General features: G+C 37.1%; 1 protein-coding gene across 3 annotated transcripts; it reads right to left on the minus strand.

Annotated features, from left to right (window-relative positions):
* Positions 1–3,321: 3,321 nt before the first annotated feature.
* Positions 3,322–5,414, minus strand: LOC127813336 (heavy metal-associated isoprenylated plant protein 30-like). Of its 3 annotated transcripts, none has more exons than XM_052354264.1 (3): positions 5,056–5,414; positions 4,425–4,500; positions 3,322–3,839 (listed from the first exon to the last, which is right to left on the minus strand). In XM_052354264.1, the coding sequence occupies exons 1-3, from the start codon at positions 5,194–5,196 to the stop codon at positions 3,517–3,519; spliced, it is 540 nt and encodes a 179-aa protein (XP_052210224.1). In that variant the 5' UTR covers positions 5,197–5,414; the 3' UTR covers positions 3,322–3,516. The 3 variants fall into 3 exon arrangements, with proteins under 3 accessions (XP_052210224.1, XP_052210225.1, XP_052210226.1); XM_052354265.1 differs by having other exon boundaries at positions 5,076–5,173; XM_052354266.1 differs by lacking the exon at positions 5,056–5,414 and adding an exon at positions 4,862–5,045.
* Between the last annotated feature and the right edge of the window lie 12,852 nt (positions 5,415–18,266).

Below are 18,266 nucleotides of genomic sequence, written 5' to 3' on the forward strand. Positions count from 1 at the left end.
TGATTGTTGAAAAAAAAAATATCCCTGAAATCTCGAGTTAACACACTCTTGGGAAAAATGGGGCGTTACAACCCTAGTGTCTGTCTTATGAGGCTTTTAACCAATCGAAGCTTTGTTCTTGAGATTGATTGTCTCGGGATGAATAGTTCAGGTTTAAAACAACCATTTTGGGTCCTGAAGGGTGGCAAGGCTCGGTGACTAATAGAGAGTTGAAACATACGCTACAACAACCAGTCTTGGTAGGATGCCCAAATTTTGGGTGCTTCCTATCAACTGGTGGTTTAGGATGAATGTAAGCACATTGTCTGAGAAAGCAACATCGAATGTGCAACCACTTGTGTGCAAGTTTAAGGTTCTGGTAAAGCATGCTCAGAGCTACAAGCACCCAGGTTCTAATACCTTGCTTCGTGCATATGATATTTATTTTCCTGTCACTTTATTTCTATCTTCATACATAAATAGCATGAGAAACATACATACATGCAAACATACACAAACCATGAACAATAGGCACAATTGATAAATCTAGAATAATCTCATTTCACTCATTCGTAGAAGGCGTTATAGCAAGCGCGAGTACATAAAATGAAAGATAAAAGTACATCTTAAACTTAAGAGAAAGTACATTAGGAGCATGAACAGTAGTGGTGGAGAGGATACCTTGGGATACCTAGTAATCATTTTTGTAACTATGTTCCTCCGAATATTGAAAACCATAAATAACCCTGACTCTTGAGTCACACTTGATCCTAGAACGAGTTTTTCCTTCTCCAGGTTAACTCCGGTCCCCACATTTTTGAGTACTCTTCCCTTCGACTTTCAATCAAAGGCAAGTTGGGTAGCCGTTGTTGTAACATATCCTCCACGAGGTTTCCTCTGAAGGGCCTCCGAGGGAGTTCCCTTAGAAAGGTCAGTTAGAACTTGAGAGAGCGCTCTCTCCCAAAAAGGTCATTGAGGGCCTTACTTCTTGAAGACCCTTCAAGGACCAACTTCCCAAAATGCTTAGATAGTCTTTTGAAGACTCTTTCGGGACTGCTTCCCCAAATATCCGACTAGCTTCCCTTAATTCTTTGTCCTCTCAAAGCCTAACACAATGATAGTCAGATGCCTCACTAGAAAGGTTGTGCCATGTGCCCTCGAGCATATGGGCCACTTGTATAGGCCTGCCACATGTCTTAGTCCTTCGATGGGTATAAATACCCCTTGACCCTTCACCTCTGGGATCCTTCCACTTCACATTCGGGATCCTTCCCCTAGATCTAAAGACCTCTGTCTAACTTTTCCACACGCACCTTTCTTAAAGAGTCCCTACTCTTCTGAAAGCACTATCCATATTGCACTACATCTACATAACCCCTTTTGGACCATGACTATATCTGACTTAGGAATTAGAGGGCCTGCACGGAAGAAATCCCTATGTGCCTTTTGAATTTCTTTTGCCTTACAGATCGTAAGACTTAAAGCTCTCCCAAAGACCCCTTTGGAAGACCCTTTCTAGACTTCAGACACCAGAAGACCTTTCTGGAGCCACATTTTTGTAGAACCCATTCAGATGACGTCTTTTGAGCAAACCTTGTTTTTTGGCTTAGCCCTGTTAACTTCTTGTTGAGCTTCCCCAAGAGAAACAAGTTTCAATTGTTGTATTACGAAAACAACATAATGTTAGTTAGTGAAAGGGTTATATCATTAAAAGCCTTAAATAGGCTCACTTGAATTTTAACTTCATTGCCATTAGGATCATCCTGACATAATGCTAGTTGTCACTCAAGACTTTTTTGGGTACTTTGAGAAGATGGAGAGATTCTTATAGTAAGTCGAATAGTTTGACTAGCATCAAAGAGTTTGGCATTTCTTGATTTCTATTTGGATGTGAACTTAGAAGATCATACACCATATTGGCATATCATTGGATTAGTGATTCTTAGCTGATAGTGTATTCTTAATTATCATAAGAGTTAATGATGAGGGATACTATTAAGAGTTAATAGGAAGATCATTAAGGGTTAATGGGATATAGTTAAGAGTTAATGAGCATGCCATTAAGAGTTAAACGGGAGATCTTGGTTCCACTAAGAGTTAATAGCAAGCCTCGATGAAATTAGTTAAAAGTTATGATGGAAGGCAAGAAATAGTCGACCAGTTATGAGGAACGATCAACAAGTTTGGCGTGCTTGAGGAACTGTGAGCCAATCACTTCAAATTGTTGACTGCTTCACTTGGGGAGATTTAAATTTTACAAGCCTTATTCCGACCAATCCGATGATAAAGCATGTAATGCTCTATCACTGCTTCATTAATGCTTTCTCATAATCATTTAATGAAGTGAGAGAAGAAGAAAAGCATAGAGAAGAGAAAAAGAGAGTCTCCATTCTCGGTTCACTCTTGCATGCGTCCTTACAAGCTTTCTCCTTCGCCCAAAAGATTATTGTTCATCTTCTTTCTTCTGCTTGTAGCTTGCTTCCTTCTCTTCTTATTGCCTCCTTCTTCTCTTGATCCCTTGACCGTGAGATGGTTGGTGTTGTCCATTGTCAAGAATTGGGCTTCAACTTGGTATCATCTTCGTGTGAGACTCGATTAGCACAAAGGTCCAATGAAAGGTTCTAGTGGCTGCTTATGTGTGGACTAACTTGATCCCCTGCATTTGTAGGGGTGGCTTGGTTAGCCAAGGACAAGTTCAAGAGCTAGTTCGTGAAGATGTTTGTGGAAGTTCATAAGGAGTCCAAAGAGTTCAATTTTGGAGGCACAAACAGAAGCAATCAATAACCATCTTCATTTGTGAGGAAACTATTACCATTCATGGTTGTTTTATTTTCGTTGGCTTGTATGCATATGGTTGTAATCTACTGAATCTTACAAGAGTTCTTGATCCATTTTGGCTACGTATTTTGTGTTTTTAAAATTGGTATTGGCTCTTGCATGATCCGCTAAGTGTTAGCAGACCTCTCAAATGTATCTAAATCCTTGGATCCATGGACACATTAGCAACCTAAAACCTATAATGGTTCAACCTAAAAATCTTAAAGTAGAAGCTCCTATAGGGGACCTAGAGAAGAACAACAAAAATCGACCTATAACCTCTAGTAATGAGAGTAGAGGGTTAATAGAGCTTGGGCTTGCCTGAGGGCAAGAGAAAGAGTGGTTAGAAGTCAGAAAAATTAAAGAATGGAGAAGATGGAAGAGATGAAATTGGGTTAGGCTAGACCAATGATGAATGCATGTCAACAAATGTCAATCGACAATTATGGGTCAGAAACTTCAGTAATTAAATGTCGAACGGAGACCAACAGTGACCAAAACTCAATAAATAAATCAAGAAAGAAATCAAGAAACAACATGCCACATTTTTTGAAACAGCAAAAGCATGCATACTTAATGTGTTTTCTAATACGCTATCCTATGGCTACCAAGGAAAGCTGAATAGCACAAACTAATTAAGATCATGTAAATTATAAAACAACTGTACACGAACACACACACACCCCCCCCCCTACATTGTAGGTTGTATAATTAGCAATGTTACATGAGACAACAAGCATTGACATTATCATCATTGAACATGTTGCTAACTTTATCATCTCCTCGAAGAGTAACTGGAATGTTGCCGTGCTTATCCGCAACATTGTAGCCGTGTCTCCAATAGTTGTAGCTCTCTTTGTATTCATTATTCAAGTCTTTGAAGTAGTCGTTGGTCGATGTGAAGAACAACGGCACATCTGGATTCGGCCAAAACTCCGCCCTCTTCCCAGCCCTCCTCACTGCCTTAAGCACTTTGTTCCTGTCAACGTACCCGATCACTGTCACCTTCTCCATTTCCAAGTTCACGTCAACAGAATCAATTCCTGAATTCACAAAAGAATAAGAAGTCAGCCTAATTACAGTGTCTTCTAAAGTAATTAACAAATTATAATCAATTAATGCGCTGATTCACATAACTTTTAATTAGTTTAAATTATTTGTTTTGATTTTCTTGGGTTTACTTTTCATTCGTATCAAAAAGTAAAAATTTAACATGTTACTACTAATTATATGGTTTTTATTACTTTTTCTTCGATTTCCTTTATTTTTTGGACCCTCTCTTCTCTGCCCAACTCTCTTGACGGCTGGTGACCAAAGTCACCAAAGTCGTCACCAGAGGTCACCAACAAGTTGCTTACAACTATTGGAGCTTGCTACCAACCACTTCCACAATTCTCTAGCTACTTCGGTAACTAGTTCAACGAGGGGAAAACTAAAATGAAATTTAAATTTAGAAAATACTTTCTTCTTATTTTTGTTTAAAAAATTTAAAAAAAAATTAAAAATTTCAAGATCCAAAACTCGAAATGATTTTCGTGGTTTTTATTTTTATTTTCAAACAATAAAAATAAAAACACTGAAAGTTGCAATGTGCTCCAAATGGGCCTAAGAGTAATTAGCAATAGTACCTCTAAGCTTGTAGATAGCATCCTTGACAACTCTCTCGCAGCCAATGCAGCACATCCTTACTTTGAGTTCCACAGTCTGTACAAGAAGTAGACATGACTGATTAAAGTGATCACACTTGCTCTTTCTTCACAAGTACCATTTTCAACTTACTTTCCAACTTGCCCCACTCTCTCTCTCTCTCTCTCTCTCTCTCTCTCAACCTTTTCTTACTGTAGCTTTTTTGCAAACTGAGGAGATTAAGAAACTTGAGCCAATTAAAGAAACATATGAACCAAATCTATCAATGAATGCCAAATGTTCTGATTTGTCATACGATTAGCCTTAGCTTTATTATTGACATATAGCATGGCGATTATAAGTTTAAAACATACTTTCAATTGCAGCTACAATGAGTAGAATGAAACCAACGAGTTACACAAAGAGGCCTCATAACCACCTTAAAAAAGTGAAGTGTTTCTGCTATTTACAGTCGATATTTCACGTCTGAATGATAAACTGTTCGTTACGTGGTTTACAATCAGTATAAAAATTATGGGATTGAACATAATGAACTATAGGGCGTACCCATATATATAGACAAATACAAAAGACATATAAAAATACTTGAATGGGATGTGAAATTAAGAGAACCTGCAAAGAAAGGGGCCGACCCTTGGGCATGGTGTCGTAGTTGAAATCTGTGATGTTATTACGTGGATAGCGATGGAAACAGCGTGTGATAGAGAAAACAAAAGAGGTGAATGATCTCTCTAGTAGCTGCAGGTTAGCCATTGCCAGAAGAGGCTTGTTATATATATAGCACAATATCTACAGCAGCCCAACTAGATACAAATGGAAGATATTCCGCAGAGGAATGTTAACTAGCAAGCTTTGTTAAGTTCTAATAATATCTCTTTATACACACACGCACACACACGCACACACACATATATATATATATATACATAAAGGATGTAATATATGAGATTGTTTACTTTGTGAGGTGGGTTTCTTAGTGTTGCTAAAATATGGTTATGTTCACCACTGAGTTATTATCCGCTTTATTTTAAAGGTGAGTAAGAGTATGACTGCACAATTGTTGACATCCATTGATGTGAAATTATCCCTCTCGGGCATAATATTTTCATGTGCCTGGTGTCCCCTTTTTTGAAGGAATTTTTGTATTTTTAAGTAAAATAACATTGATAAGAAGCAAGAAGCAGCTTAGCTGTTGGCTTTGTAACATACAGATTTTGAGGCCACGGGACTGCAGCCATAAGATTCAACAAAAAGATAAAAAATAAATAAATAAAACAAGCAACCCTAACAACAATTCTCAACCCGACCAATAAGGAATAAGACCAAATTATAAATGACCCAACATGGAAATAACATCCAAACAAGCTAGATTGTGAAAAAATGACATCTGCAATTTGACGGACCATGAACAAATAAGTTAAAAAAAAAATTACTTTAAATCACAAAAGAATAACTTTACAAGGTTGCCCTCTTTAGTGAGTATATATATACATATAAGCGTATATATTCCAGGGGAAGAACTTGTTAAATACTTTTGGGATTATGTTTCTTGAGGTGAAATTGCTATAGTTCATAGGTTGGTGCTTCAAACTATTATTTTAGAAGAATCCTTTGGACATGAAAGAGAATGGTATCTGCAGGCGCGCACTAGCTGGTGGTGGTTCCAGCCAGCCAACCAGCCAGCCAACAATAACGTGACTGCTGCTGACACTACTCCTAATTAAAGCAAGCAAGAATAAGTATATATATAGGAGGCTCCTCCTCGTGGGATATATATAATATATATGCATGGATAGGTCTAAGGAATTAATGGAGAAAAGATGGGTTTTGGATGCAGAGGAATCAAAATATTCTAAATATCTCCTTTTCCCATTTCCTTTATCTTTTCCTCAAGTAATTGCCATCTTTTGACAATCACCTTAGGTGATGTTCCATCTATTTCGAGGCCCTATATATGTATACAACATGCACCATAAAAATAGAACATTTCTGTTCTATACTTTATATATATACACACCACAAACAATAGATGTTTTACACAGTTTATATATGTTGTTAGAGATCATCCAAAATTAGATTAGTTTTATTAGATTTATTTCAATCATGTTTATCTTTTGATTGATTTCATGTATCTTATCTTAGTGATACGGACGAATTTTATCGGCCCCACGTATGCTGACTCATATTGCCACGTTACCTGCAGTGAAAGAACTCCAAGGTTCAAATTCTGCCTATTCATTCTCAGAGGGTGCAAGTGATCATCTGAAAAACTAATTGTAGGATCGGGTACGTTCCCCACTCCTTGCTCTTCGCAACTTGCACCAACCCTCGACATTACTAGGGGGACTTACCTAAGTCTCTCCATGGTTATGGTAACTTCTTTAGCAAAAGACCCACGCACAAAAAAATGAGATTTCATTTAATCTAATCACCGATCTATACTTGGAATAATTGTGGAATCACGTTAAAACTAAACATTTCCTCTCTGACAATGAGGAGTGCCCATCTCATGATATAATTTAAACAAGCAATGGAATTCATAACTCAATCATGGTAATCTCGAGATTAGCTAAGGTACCCATATCCTTTCCCTAAGAAATCAACCCTAAAGTAGGCATCTACAAAGATGCGTATCACCCCATGTTTTGATGGCAAACCATATAGATAATTAAAGCTCAACAGACTCTTTTTTATTTGTTCAACTCTTTCAACTATCTTTTGAAAAATATCCTAAGCATCGAAGGGCCTTTCCAGGAACACCCCAAGGTATTCTTAATGATTGTTTTGCTTAAAGAAAGTGCCATCTCATTTATGGTAATCCAATCAACTATCACAGGGGATTGAGTCCCCAGCATATAGGTGTCCAAATTTCATTTGGTGCAATTTCAACCCACATCAAATTGGTGTCCTTTGTGGGAGCTCCTAGAGTTCTACGTGTACACTAACTTGTGTGTAGAAATGAAGGCGAATCCTACCCACCTACAATGGTGATGTGATCATGTATCAACTAAAGAAACCCTAACAAGGGGTAAACACCACATACAACCCATTTCCTAAGAGGAATAACCCCAATTTTGACACTTTACAAGAGTAGGTAGATAAATTGCATGAAGCCACTCGTGTAGACACAAGAATGAAAGTCTCCCAACTTGGATGGTTGAGTCTGTGGCGTAATCCCTTCAATAGTAGTATAATGGTATATACCTCAACATCCCCAAGCAATATAGATTGGTGAGGCGAGCAAGTGGGAGAAGAGATGGAGAATTCGAAGGGCATGACAATAGAGTAGACGAGGAAAATAAAAATCAACACTAAGAAAACAAGAAATAAGAGGAGGACCACTGCTAATGCAATCACCACCGACGACACCATAGGCTCGAGTGAAATTGATAGGTTTGAAATGTTATTACACACACTCAAGAGGGGGGATGAATTGGGTAATTTAAAAAATATGATAGAACTTAAAATCTTTTTTATACAAATGAGGTTTTAGTGAGTTAAAATATAAAACATGTAGAGAATCACAAATTCAATGCTTAAAGGATAAAAATAAAAAAAGATAAAGAACACAAAGGATTTATAGTGATTCGGTTTAAACCAATCATAATCCACGACCTTATCTCTTCACTAAAGATTTTAAACCAATTTATTAAAATCTTCTACTTGATCCCGAGTAGGCCCTCTAGTCCAAGATTAAGAAATTACAAACTTCCTGCTTATACACAAGTAGGCTCTCTACCTTATAAGATAGGAAATACAAGAATTTAATAATAAAGAGGAAATCTAAGAGATAAATCTCTTAGTTACAAGATCTCTCAATATTAAATACAAGGCTTGAATCAAGTGAAACAAATTAAGTACAAAACCTTTGAGAGAAAAGTTAAAACACAAATACAATTGAGAAATATGAAAATAATTTGTAAACTCACTTCACTTCATTTCTATCTATTAGTCTCTTCTAGATAATCCTTAATTTGTATTTATAGGTGTCTCACAATCTTCAAGAGAAATCTAGCCATTTATAGCCATTGGATTTTGAAAAGAATCGGTCGACAGATTAAAGGCATTAGTTGACAGATGCAGTAGTGTTAGTCAACAAATTAAAGAAAACTGAAATTCATTTTATTATATATAAATATTAGCGTATACCCGTGACTGAAGGCACAGTATAAATAATATTAAGATTAAAATATAGTTATAATTTTTACGTATTATGTTGAAATTTGTGAAGAAGTTGTAACAATTTTACTTATATTAAACGCTCTATAAAATGTAAATAATAAAGAAACATATAACTTATATAATGATCACTGCAAATCAAAATATAAAATCCTTCATTTTGTTTTAATTTCAGCAATTTTTACTTCATATGGGACTACAATTTGTTAACCTTCATTAGGTGGATGTTCTTCCTTTCCATCTTACTTAAAGATATCTATGTTAGTCTACTTTAGCTTTTCAAACTTGTCACTCTCTTTCAATATAAACTCCTCTCCCTCAAACCATCTTTCCTAATACTCAACTGGTAAAACCTCATATCTACAATTAGAGACAAAAAACTTCTATATCTTTCTTCCAATCTCCTTCCAACTTTTAATATGAAAAGCATTTTGCAAAATTGCAATTTCTCTTATTTTTTCTCTTCTTTTTGGCAAGCCAGTGCATGGTTCTTTTATAACATCCCATGCATCACATGCTTCAAGACATAACTTGGTAATAATATTCGATCTTCTAAAATTGGAAAAGATCAATGTATCACCAAGAATATACATTTTTTCATGGATTTTCAAATCATCTTTAAATCACATACAACTTGTATGATCATGCCTCTTATATGTTACTGTCCACAATCGCGTTGCTTTTCTAACTTTGATAAGGCAATCTCCAATGATCAAATTAACACAATTTTAACGACTACTCCCAACCAACCATTGCATATGTTAGTGACTTACCACCATCCACCACCAAGCTCGACAACACTATTGACATCTGATGGATGGCATACTCTAATACCAATTTACAGAAAATTAGGTGGCACATCTTGAGAATTCAATGCAATAGTTACATTATCGTTTTTGGCTTATATATCAAATACATAAAACCCTAGCTACCCAATCGCCCTCATAACGGACAAGAGACATGCAAATTAAGTTGGGGATGTGGAAGAGACCAGAAGGATGCATGTTGTCCTCCCTTCATCTGCCCTCACCACATGCCCTAGCTTTTCGTTGCAAAAGACGACAAAAATGATGGTGCATTCTGCTAGCGAAATCGACATAAACTGTCAACAGTTTCGCCAAAGCTGTCGATAGTTTCACAAGGCTGTCGACAATTTTGGCCTCTTATCCAAAACTTCCAGAAATTGCATCCACTGTTAGGAACTGGCCAACCGTGTAGCTTCGATTCTGCCTTCTTTGATCCGTAGAGTTGCAAGCGCAAACTCCTCTAAGTCGGTCCACACGATCGACCATTTTCCACGACACCTCGAGTAGTACTAGCAAACCCTAGACGCCTCTAAGAGAGATCCGAATTTTTCCTCTTCTTTTTTTTCAGCTTCTTAAGTGGCCTTTTTATAGAGTAAAAACCCTAATTATGCCTTTGAAAAACCCTAAACGATTTAGGTTTGGCCCATAATCATATTAGGCCGAATCTCTCTTTTAAATTATGGAACGGGCTCGACCTAAGTGTGTAACCCCTTAGGTCCACCATTGGGCTAGATGTAGGCCAACCCTATTGGGCTATATGAAGGCCCAACTCATTAGATTAATTAAACTCATTAATTAAACTTATGGGTTTCTTAATTAGCACATCTTATAGGCTTCTTAATTAAACTCTTTAATTAATAGTTTTAGAATTAATCAAATTAATTCTAAAACCCTACATATCATGGTTAACGTCTAGCAACATGCCATGAATACCTAGCCAACGATGAAAAACACGGACCTTTTCAATTGCAAATACCATGCAGTAAAATCCTTTCATCAATCTATGTCCTGATTGAATTTAGGGTATGGTTTTATGACGAAACCCTAATCACTCAATAACTATGTATCCATTCCAGATTTATGACTTGATAGGTGAAATCAAAACACCTTTTGATTTCCACCTCACCTTGGTCAAGGATTTCCTCAGTCATGAAATCATCGGAATACACAGGACATCTTCTCATCTTATCGATAAGTGATGAATTCTATTTCAACATCCACAAGCCTTCATATGTGATAAGGTTACGCCAGTGATAATTTGTTAATGACTCCATTGGAATCCAAAAAGAACCAAAGTGTAACCAGTCAAATATAAGACTACCATGATGTCTCAAGTCTAAGGACCAATCTGCACTATTGCAACACAGAAATTCCAATTCAACAATAAACAATTACCATTAGGAATTCTGTAGCGGATCAGTTCAGTGTACTTATTCTTGTAATAAGCACCCACATATATGCACTAGTGTCCACACCCCAATGTCTATGAAACAAGACATTCTCCTAATTAAGCATGCATCATATATGCTAGTCTATCCGAGTTATTAGTGTCCAATCCTAATAACTCTATGACTAGGAACATTTAAGATCAATGCTTATAAGGAATATGTTTCATGATCGTTATCTCTATGCACGACCATATTTCATGAGCCTTTTTGATCTATGGACTTTGTCAAGAATGGAAATAATAAAGACAACCATCAATGACAAATAAAACATAATGCCTTACAATAATAATTGATTGAAGATAAAGAGTCACAATGAAAAAAAATATGATCAATTACATGTAAATATAATTGGCTTGTGGGGCATAACTCTAACATCCAGGCCTTGCCATAAACAATTAATGAAACTTTCACCATCTCATGATGAAACCGAGGCCCTCATTAACTCTTAATAGTATGCACATCAACTCTTAACAATTGCTCCTTATTAATTTGATCATTGAACCCGATCTATTAACTCTTAATGGTTAACGTCATTAATTCTTAATAACGATTTCAACCTTAATCACTTAGTCAACCATCACACTTGGATATGTGTGTGATCTTCTAGGTTCACTACTAAGTAGCAATCAGGACACATTAAACTCTTTGACGTTGACTAAATATTTTGGTCTATAACGAGAATCTCTCTATCTTCTCAATGTACCCCGAAAGACACTGAGTGACAACTAGCATTATGTCAGGGCTATCCTATCATTAATGAAGTCTTACTTCATAATATAACCTATTTGGGCTTTCAATTCGCGTGTACTATAATCCCTCCTTCAATTATCATCCTGATTGAATGAGAGTCATGGACTGATTAAACTCACTAACTCGATAACCATGCCAAAATCAGTGTGGTAAAATTGAGATGACACATCATAACTATTTGCGACATTGGAACACTTTCCAATCTAGTGTACCCTGGCTAAGGGTTTCTACATTCAAGACCACCACTGATCACATAGGATGTTCACCTCATGTAGGAGGTCGATGGATCCCATTAGCAATCACATACCTCCATATGCCACTACACAAGGACCACAGTGCATCTCTTACCAGATAACCATATGGGTTTTAGCAACAGCAAATCCATGCCACCAACATACAAGACAATTGTCTTGCCTCCGATCTAAGGTCCAATAACATAATCAAAGCTTGTGATAAACCATAGATTCTCTCAACCATGTGATCTATCACGTGCGTCATATTCAGTAAGTGTTCCACTAAAACCTATCCACATGTATACTATACCCATCTCATGGATTATAGCATGCGACTCACCATCCTTTATCATTAGCATCTCATACTAATCAAATGTAGTATCTCATGTGCTAGTTAATAATCGACTAATCACAGTCCTCTTCTGAGAAGTCTAAGATATCCTTATTACAAAGGTCAATTGTCACATATTCTTAACATTTAAGAATTAGACTTTTAATAAGAAATCTAGGGACTCGTTCATAAATAATGATTGAAGAGCTATGAGTGAAGATATAACCTTAAAATATGAAAAGATATTTTATTACATATTTAAAGAATTACACCATTAGTCCCATAATTAAAAATGCCATCTAATTCTAGCATTAGGGCACCAACACTAACATGACGGTCGTCTTTTTCGGCCTTCTTCTTGCAGTCGACGATTGGTTTTTACTCCAATTTTCTTGGTTTCTTCTTTTATTTTGGCCTATTCTTCCTTCTGAACAAAATGAGCTCACTGGTGGCTTGAAAAAATTAGCCAAAACAACCCAAATCGACCGATTAATCCTCGATTCTAGTGAACCTTTCGAAAATTTGATGATACTTAAAACCACACCAAAATCCCTCTAACTCTCCATAAATCTTCTCCCTTACATGGAGAACAAAAGCCCTTTATCCATTTCCCTCAATTTCTTCCAGAATGCTCAGATTTTCAACTGAAATTTTTTATGAAACCCTCAGCCAAAATCATGCTATTTATAACCTTTTTCGGTCTTTCCTTTGGCCAATCAAGGCTCTACTTTACATTGGTGACCATCCCTTAGGCCATGATGGCCCTAACCTTGCCTGCAACGATGATTTGATGCCAATAGCCGGCAGCCACAGTGCGACTTTCGACTGTTGCAGTGTCCACACTGCAATTTTTGCTGTTTGGTTCTTCTTATTTCATTCTCTATCACTTTGGCCCTTTACCCTCAAGTCCTCAGGTTCCCAAAAATTATACTTTAGCCCCCATAACTTTAAAAATTATACTTTTTCACTAATATCTGTAAAAAATTACACTTTCACCCCAATAAAAATTACACCTAAGTCCATAAAAATTTCACTTAAGCCCATAAAATTTTTTGGGTATTACATAATACTCACAATTTTTGAAAAATATGGTCATATTGTCTAAAATCTCTTTATTTACAAGAATCCTTGGTATAATTCCCATAAGAGTTGTAAAAATTTTCTATTTTTTTCCATTTCTTCAAATAGCTGAGGATATTTCTTCTTAATAGTATCCTCGAGCTCCCATGTTGCTTCTTCTTCTGTGTAATTTCTCTACTGAAGCTTTACTAAGGGAATTACCTAATTTCTTAGGACTTGATCTTTATGGTCAAGGATTTGTTCGAGTGATTTTGGATAGGTTAAATTATCTTTCATCTCAATTGTCTCTAATCGAATTTCATGGGTCAGATTAGGTATATGTCTCTAAAGTTAAGACACATGAAAGACATCGTAAATGTTGGACAAACTAAGTGGAAGTTCCAGGCGATAAGCTAAAGGCCCAATTCGTCCTATCATCGGATATGGTCCTATATACTGTGATTTTAATTTACCTTTCTTTCCCTCTTGGGTCACTAAATGTTGAGGTAACACTTTTAGGTACACATTATCCCCTACCTTTCTTTCCCCTTGGGTGGCTTGAACCTTTTCCTGAATTAATTGTATCTTTTTCGTGGTTTATTGCACAAGTTTGGGTCCCAATATCTATCTTTCTCCTACTTTAGTCCAATAGATAGGTGATCGACCCTTTCTTCTGTATAGAGCCTCGTAAGGTGCCATCCTAATGATTCTGTAGTAAGTATTATTATACACAAATTCTACCAACGACAAGTGCTCTTTCCAACTTCCTTCAAAATCCAAAGAATAAAACCTTAACATATCTTTTAATGTTTGAATAGTCCTTTTTGATTTCCCATCGGTTTGCCGGTGGTAGGCTGTACTAAGTTTCAATCATGTCCCCATGCATTCTTGTAAGCTTTCCCAAAATCTCGAGGTGAACCTTGGATCCTAGTCAAAGACTATGCTTACTGGTGCGCCATGGAGTCTAACTATTTCTCCAATGTATTGCTCTGTAAACCTTTGTATCGGCACATCCATTCATGTAGGGAAGAAATGAATTGACTCTGTTAGTCTATCCACAATGACCTAGATTGCATCATTGCCTTTCTGACTCTGTGGAAACCCCATCACAAAGTCCATCATGATGTGTTCCCACTTCCATTTAAGGATATCTAGGGGTTTCATTAGCTTTGCTGGTTTCTGATGCTCAATCTTGACCCTCTGGCATGTATCGCATTAAACCACTTTTCTTGCCACACTAGTTTTCGTTCTAGGCCACCAATAGATCTCTTGAAGATCCTTATATATCTTTGTGGCTCCAGAGTGTATTGTATATCAAGCTCTATGGGATTTGTCTAAAATCCTTTGCCTCAATTCCCACAGATTAGGCACGCATATCCTTCCCTAAAACCCGAGAATACCATCTCGCATCTCAAAATCAGTATTCTTAGGTTGGCCATGCTCAACCCATAGACTTATGTGCTTGTCATCCACACTGGCTTCCCGTATCTTGTTCACCAAATCTAGCTATACCGTCATGCCAACAATAAAGATGGATGATCCCCTTGGTACTACACTCACCGCTAATTAGCTAAAAGCTTCCAACAGGTGCCACTCATGGGCCATCAACTCGGCCATAAGAGTAGGCACACTCCTACTCAAAGTGTTAACCACCATATTGGCATGTCCTGGGTGATATTGAATGGTGCAGTAGTAGTTCTTAAGGAACTCCATTAACTGTCATTGCCTAAAGTTCATCTCTTTTTGTGAGAACACATACTTTAGGCTTTTGTGGTCCGTGAACACCTCAAATGTTTCACCGTATAGGTAGTGCCTCCATAGCTTTAGAGCATGTTCCACTGTTGCCAGTTCCAAGTCATGTGTCAAGTAATTCTCTTTGTGCCTCTTCGTCATGGCCCATATGCAATTACTAGTCCATGTTGCATTAATACACAACCCAATCCTATTTTCAAGGCATCAGTATACACAATATATCCTCCAAGCCCTCTTGGCATAGCCAGGACAGGTGCCAAGGTCAGCTTAGCCTTAAGCTCTCAAAAGCTTTTCTCGCATTCAACAATCCATTCATATCTCATTACCTTCTACATAAGCCTTGTCAAGGGTATGGCTATCTTTCAAAATCCCTCTACGAATCTTCGATAATAGCCTGCCAGCCCTAGAAAACTTCACCTTAGTTAAATTAATCGACTACTTCCACCCCTGAACAACCTCAATCTTGGTTGGATCCACTATGATTCCTTCGGTTGATATTACATGTCCTAAAAATGCTATCTAAGATAGCCAGAACTTGTACTTGGAGAACTTGGCATACAATTGGTGTTGCCTAAGAGTTTCCAATACTATCCTCAAATGTTCCTCAGCTCAATCTTATCTAAGGAATATACCAGTATGTCATCAATGGACACAATTACGAATTTATTCAGATAGAGTTAAAATACCTTGTTCATGAGATCCATAAATGCTGCTAGTTCGTTGGTAAGCCCAAATACATTACTAAATACTCACAATGTCCATATCGAGATCGAAGTGTTGTCATTGGTACATCATTGGGCTTAATTCTCAGCTAGTAGTATCTGGATCTCAAATCAATTTTTGATAATACTTTCTCTCCTTGTAGTTGATCAAATAATTCTTCGATTCGTGGGAGCAGGTACTTATTCTTCACTGTGATATTATTCAATTGATGGTAGTTGATACACATTCTTAGACTTCCATATTTCTTTTTACAAATAATACTAATATGCCTCACGATGGCATACTTATCCTAATGAATCCTTTATTAGTTAGCTTCTGTAATTGACTCTTCAATTCTCCCAATTTTACTGGTGCCATTCGAGATAGAGGTATAGATATGGGTCAAGTTTTGGGTATCAACTCGATAGAGAATTCAATCTCCCTAGGTGGTGATAATTCTAGTAGATCCTCTGGAAAGACATCTCCAAACTCTTGTACTGCCAGCACCTCTTCGACCCTTGGTGTCTCCTTTTCCACTAATTGAACATTAGTTAGGTATTCATATTTTTACACAGAGTCATAGGCATAAATTCGAGGGTTATAACTGTGAAATCGTAGGGCATGGCCCCCCCACACATGCCATCATGTGCCCAAGGAAGGCCCCACACATTCCTGTATGTACAGCAAGTAAGCGGCAAGTGTAGTGCACGCGTCGGGCCTTCCCCAACGCAATGGCACTAGTATGTTGTTTTTGGCCCTTTTTTCCTTCATTTTGACTCTATTTCGACCCTCGTTCAATCCTACAGCCCCTTTATTCAACCCTCTACCAGATTATAAAAATAAATCGGACTTACCTTGTGGTTTTGACGTTGTTTGGCATGCTTTACTGTAACATCTCTCTCCTAAAACTGCCCAAGAAGAGGTGCTATGAGAAGAATAGATAAAATAAAATAAACTCTTTGATAAACTGAAATCTAATACCATAACTGAACATCTCAATCAAACTTTGAGTCAAAATAATTTGGAAACCATAAACTCTGTCTAAGGGAAAATCCCTTAGCTAAAATATAAAATCAACCTAAACTAACAAGTCACTATAAAACTCAACAAACTCCCAGACAATCTTTGATCTTTAGCGGCTCCACGTACACACACTACTAACCACTGCTACTAGGCCCCACATCTGGTACTCCCCTACTAGAACCTAGGATTTGGAATGGTGAAGAGTACAAGGTAAGCTACAAAGCTCAGCAAGTAATAAGCTGGAAAGAATAACTGAAGTTGAATAAAAGAATATTGATACTGATAAAATACTTACTGAACGTGAACTGAGTATAACCACTGTCTGTTTGCATTCACTAAAATGTATTACACATAAACTGTAAACTAAATGCAGGTATGCAATTTTGGCTCATAAGCCCACATAACTATAATACATATTTGACTAATCTAAATCTTGCATACATAAAAACTGTAAGCACATACTGTGGGTAATATGCCCCTAGCCCCATGGTGGACATCAGGTGAGTAACACATAAACTGAAACTAAAACTGGTAGGATCCCCGCAGACTACCCACCTGCCGTGCATAATGTAATGCTCATATACATGCTAGCACACGATATGTAGTGCTCCATAGAAAGTCATGCTCAATGCTTATTCCAAGATGTATGCACATAATTACACAAAATAATGCTGATCATGACATAGTAAATACTAAACATGAAATCTAGTCCTCAATATATTGGAATACCAAGATTCTATGAATTATGTATTATGGTATGATTAACTTGTTACATTCTGGTATAAAAATTCAATATTTGAAGGTATTGAATATTTTTATTTGAATAAAACTTGAGCTAAGTTGTACTAGAAGTCCAATTGGATTTCTAGAAAAGCCATTCGAATATCAGGAAGGATATCCAGATATGAGGAAAGACATCCGGATATGAGAAGGCTCATTTGGATACACTGGCATTCAAATCATAAACTATTTGGATATGCTGGGATGTATTCGGATATAAATTAGGACATCTAGATATGATTCTGGTCATCTGAATATCTCATAAGGCATTCGGATATGAATCTTCAACTTGAGAGAGAGACATTCGGATATAAAAGGAGGCATCCGGATATACTAAACCTATCCGGATACATGAAAAAGGCATCCGGACATGAGCTATCCAGATGTGCAAAGAACCATTCGGATATCATATGCAAAGTACCAAAGACTCATCCGGATATGAACCAAGATATCCGGATATCACTCATAGAGAATAAAAGACACATTCGAATACGACTCAAGGCATCCGGATATTACTCACAATAAGCATTGGGCTCATCCGGATGTGATACAAGCCATATGATATCTTACTAAGGCCATCCGGATATGCCCAAGGGCCATCCGGATGTCACTCACATAAACTAAACAAGCCATCTGGATACACACATAGGCCATCCGAATGTCACTCACATAAAACTTTTTGACTCATCTAAATAGCCTCTAGTCCATCCAGATGCTACTCACATGATTTGAAAAGTTCATCTGGATATGAAGGCTCATA

The sequence above is a fragment of the Diospyros lotus genome, chromosome 11, assembly GCF_014633365.1.
Source record: "Diospyros lotus cultivar Yz01 chromosome 11, ASM1463336v1, whole genome shotgun sequence".
Taxonomy (NCBI): Eukaryota; Viridiplantae; Streptophyta; class Magnoliopsida; order Ericales; family Ebenaceae; genus Diospyros; species Diospyros lotus.

What these genes read in the sequence shown, in the direction of transcription:
- LOC127813336 (XM_052354264.1), bottom strand. Translation starts at nt 5,196, where the DNA reads ATGGCTAACCTGCAGCTACTAGAGAGATCATTCACCTCTTTTGTTTTC. An exon ending in GTCGGCCCCTTTCTTTGCAG is followed by an intron (nt 4,501 to 5,055) that starts GTTCTCTTAATT and finishes CTTCTTGTACAG; the next exon opens with ACTGTGGAACTCAAAGTAAG. An exon ending in TGCTATCTACAAGCTTAGAG is followed by an intron (nt 3,840 to 4,424) that starts GTACTATTGCTA and finishes TTGTGAATTCAG; the next exon opens with GAATTGATTCTGTTGACGTG.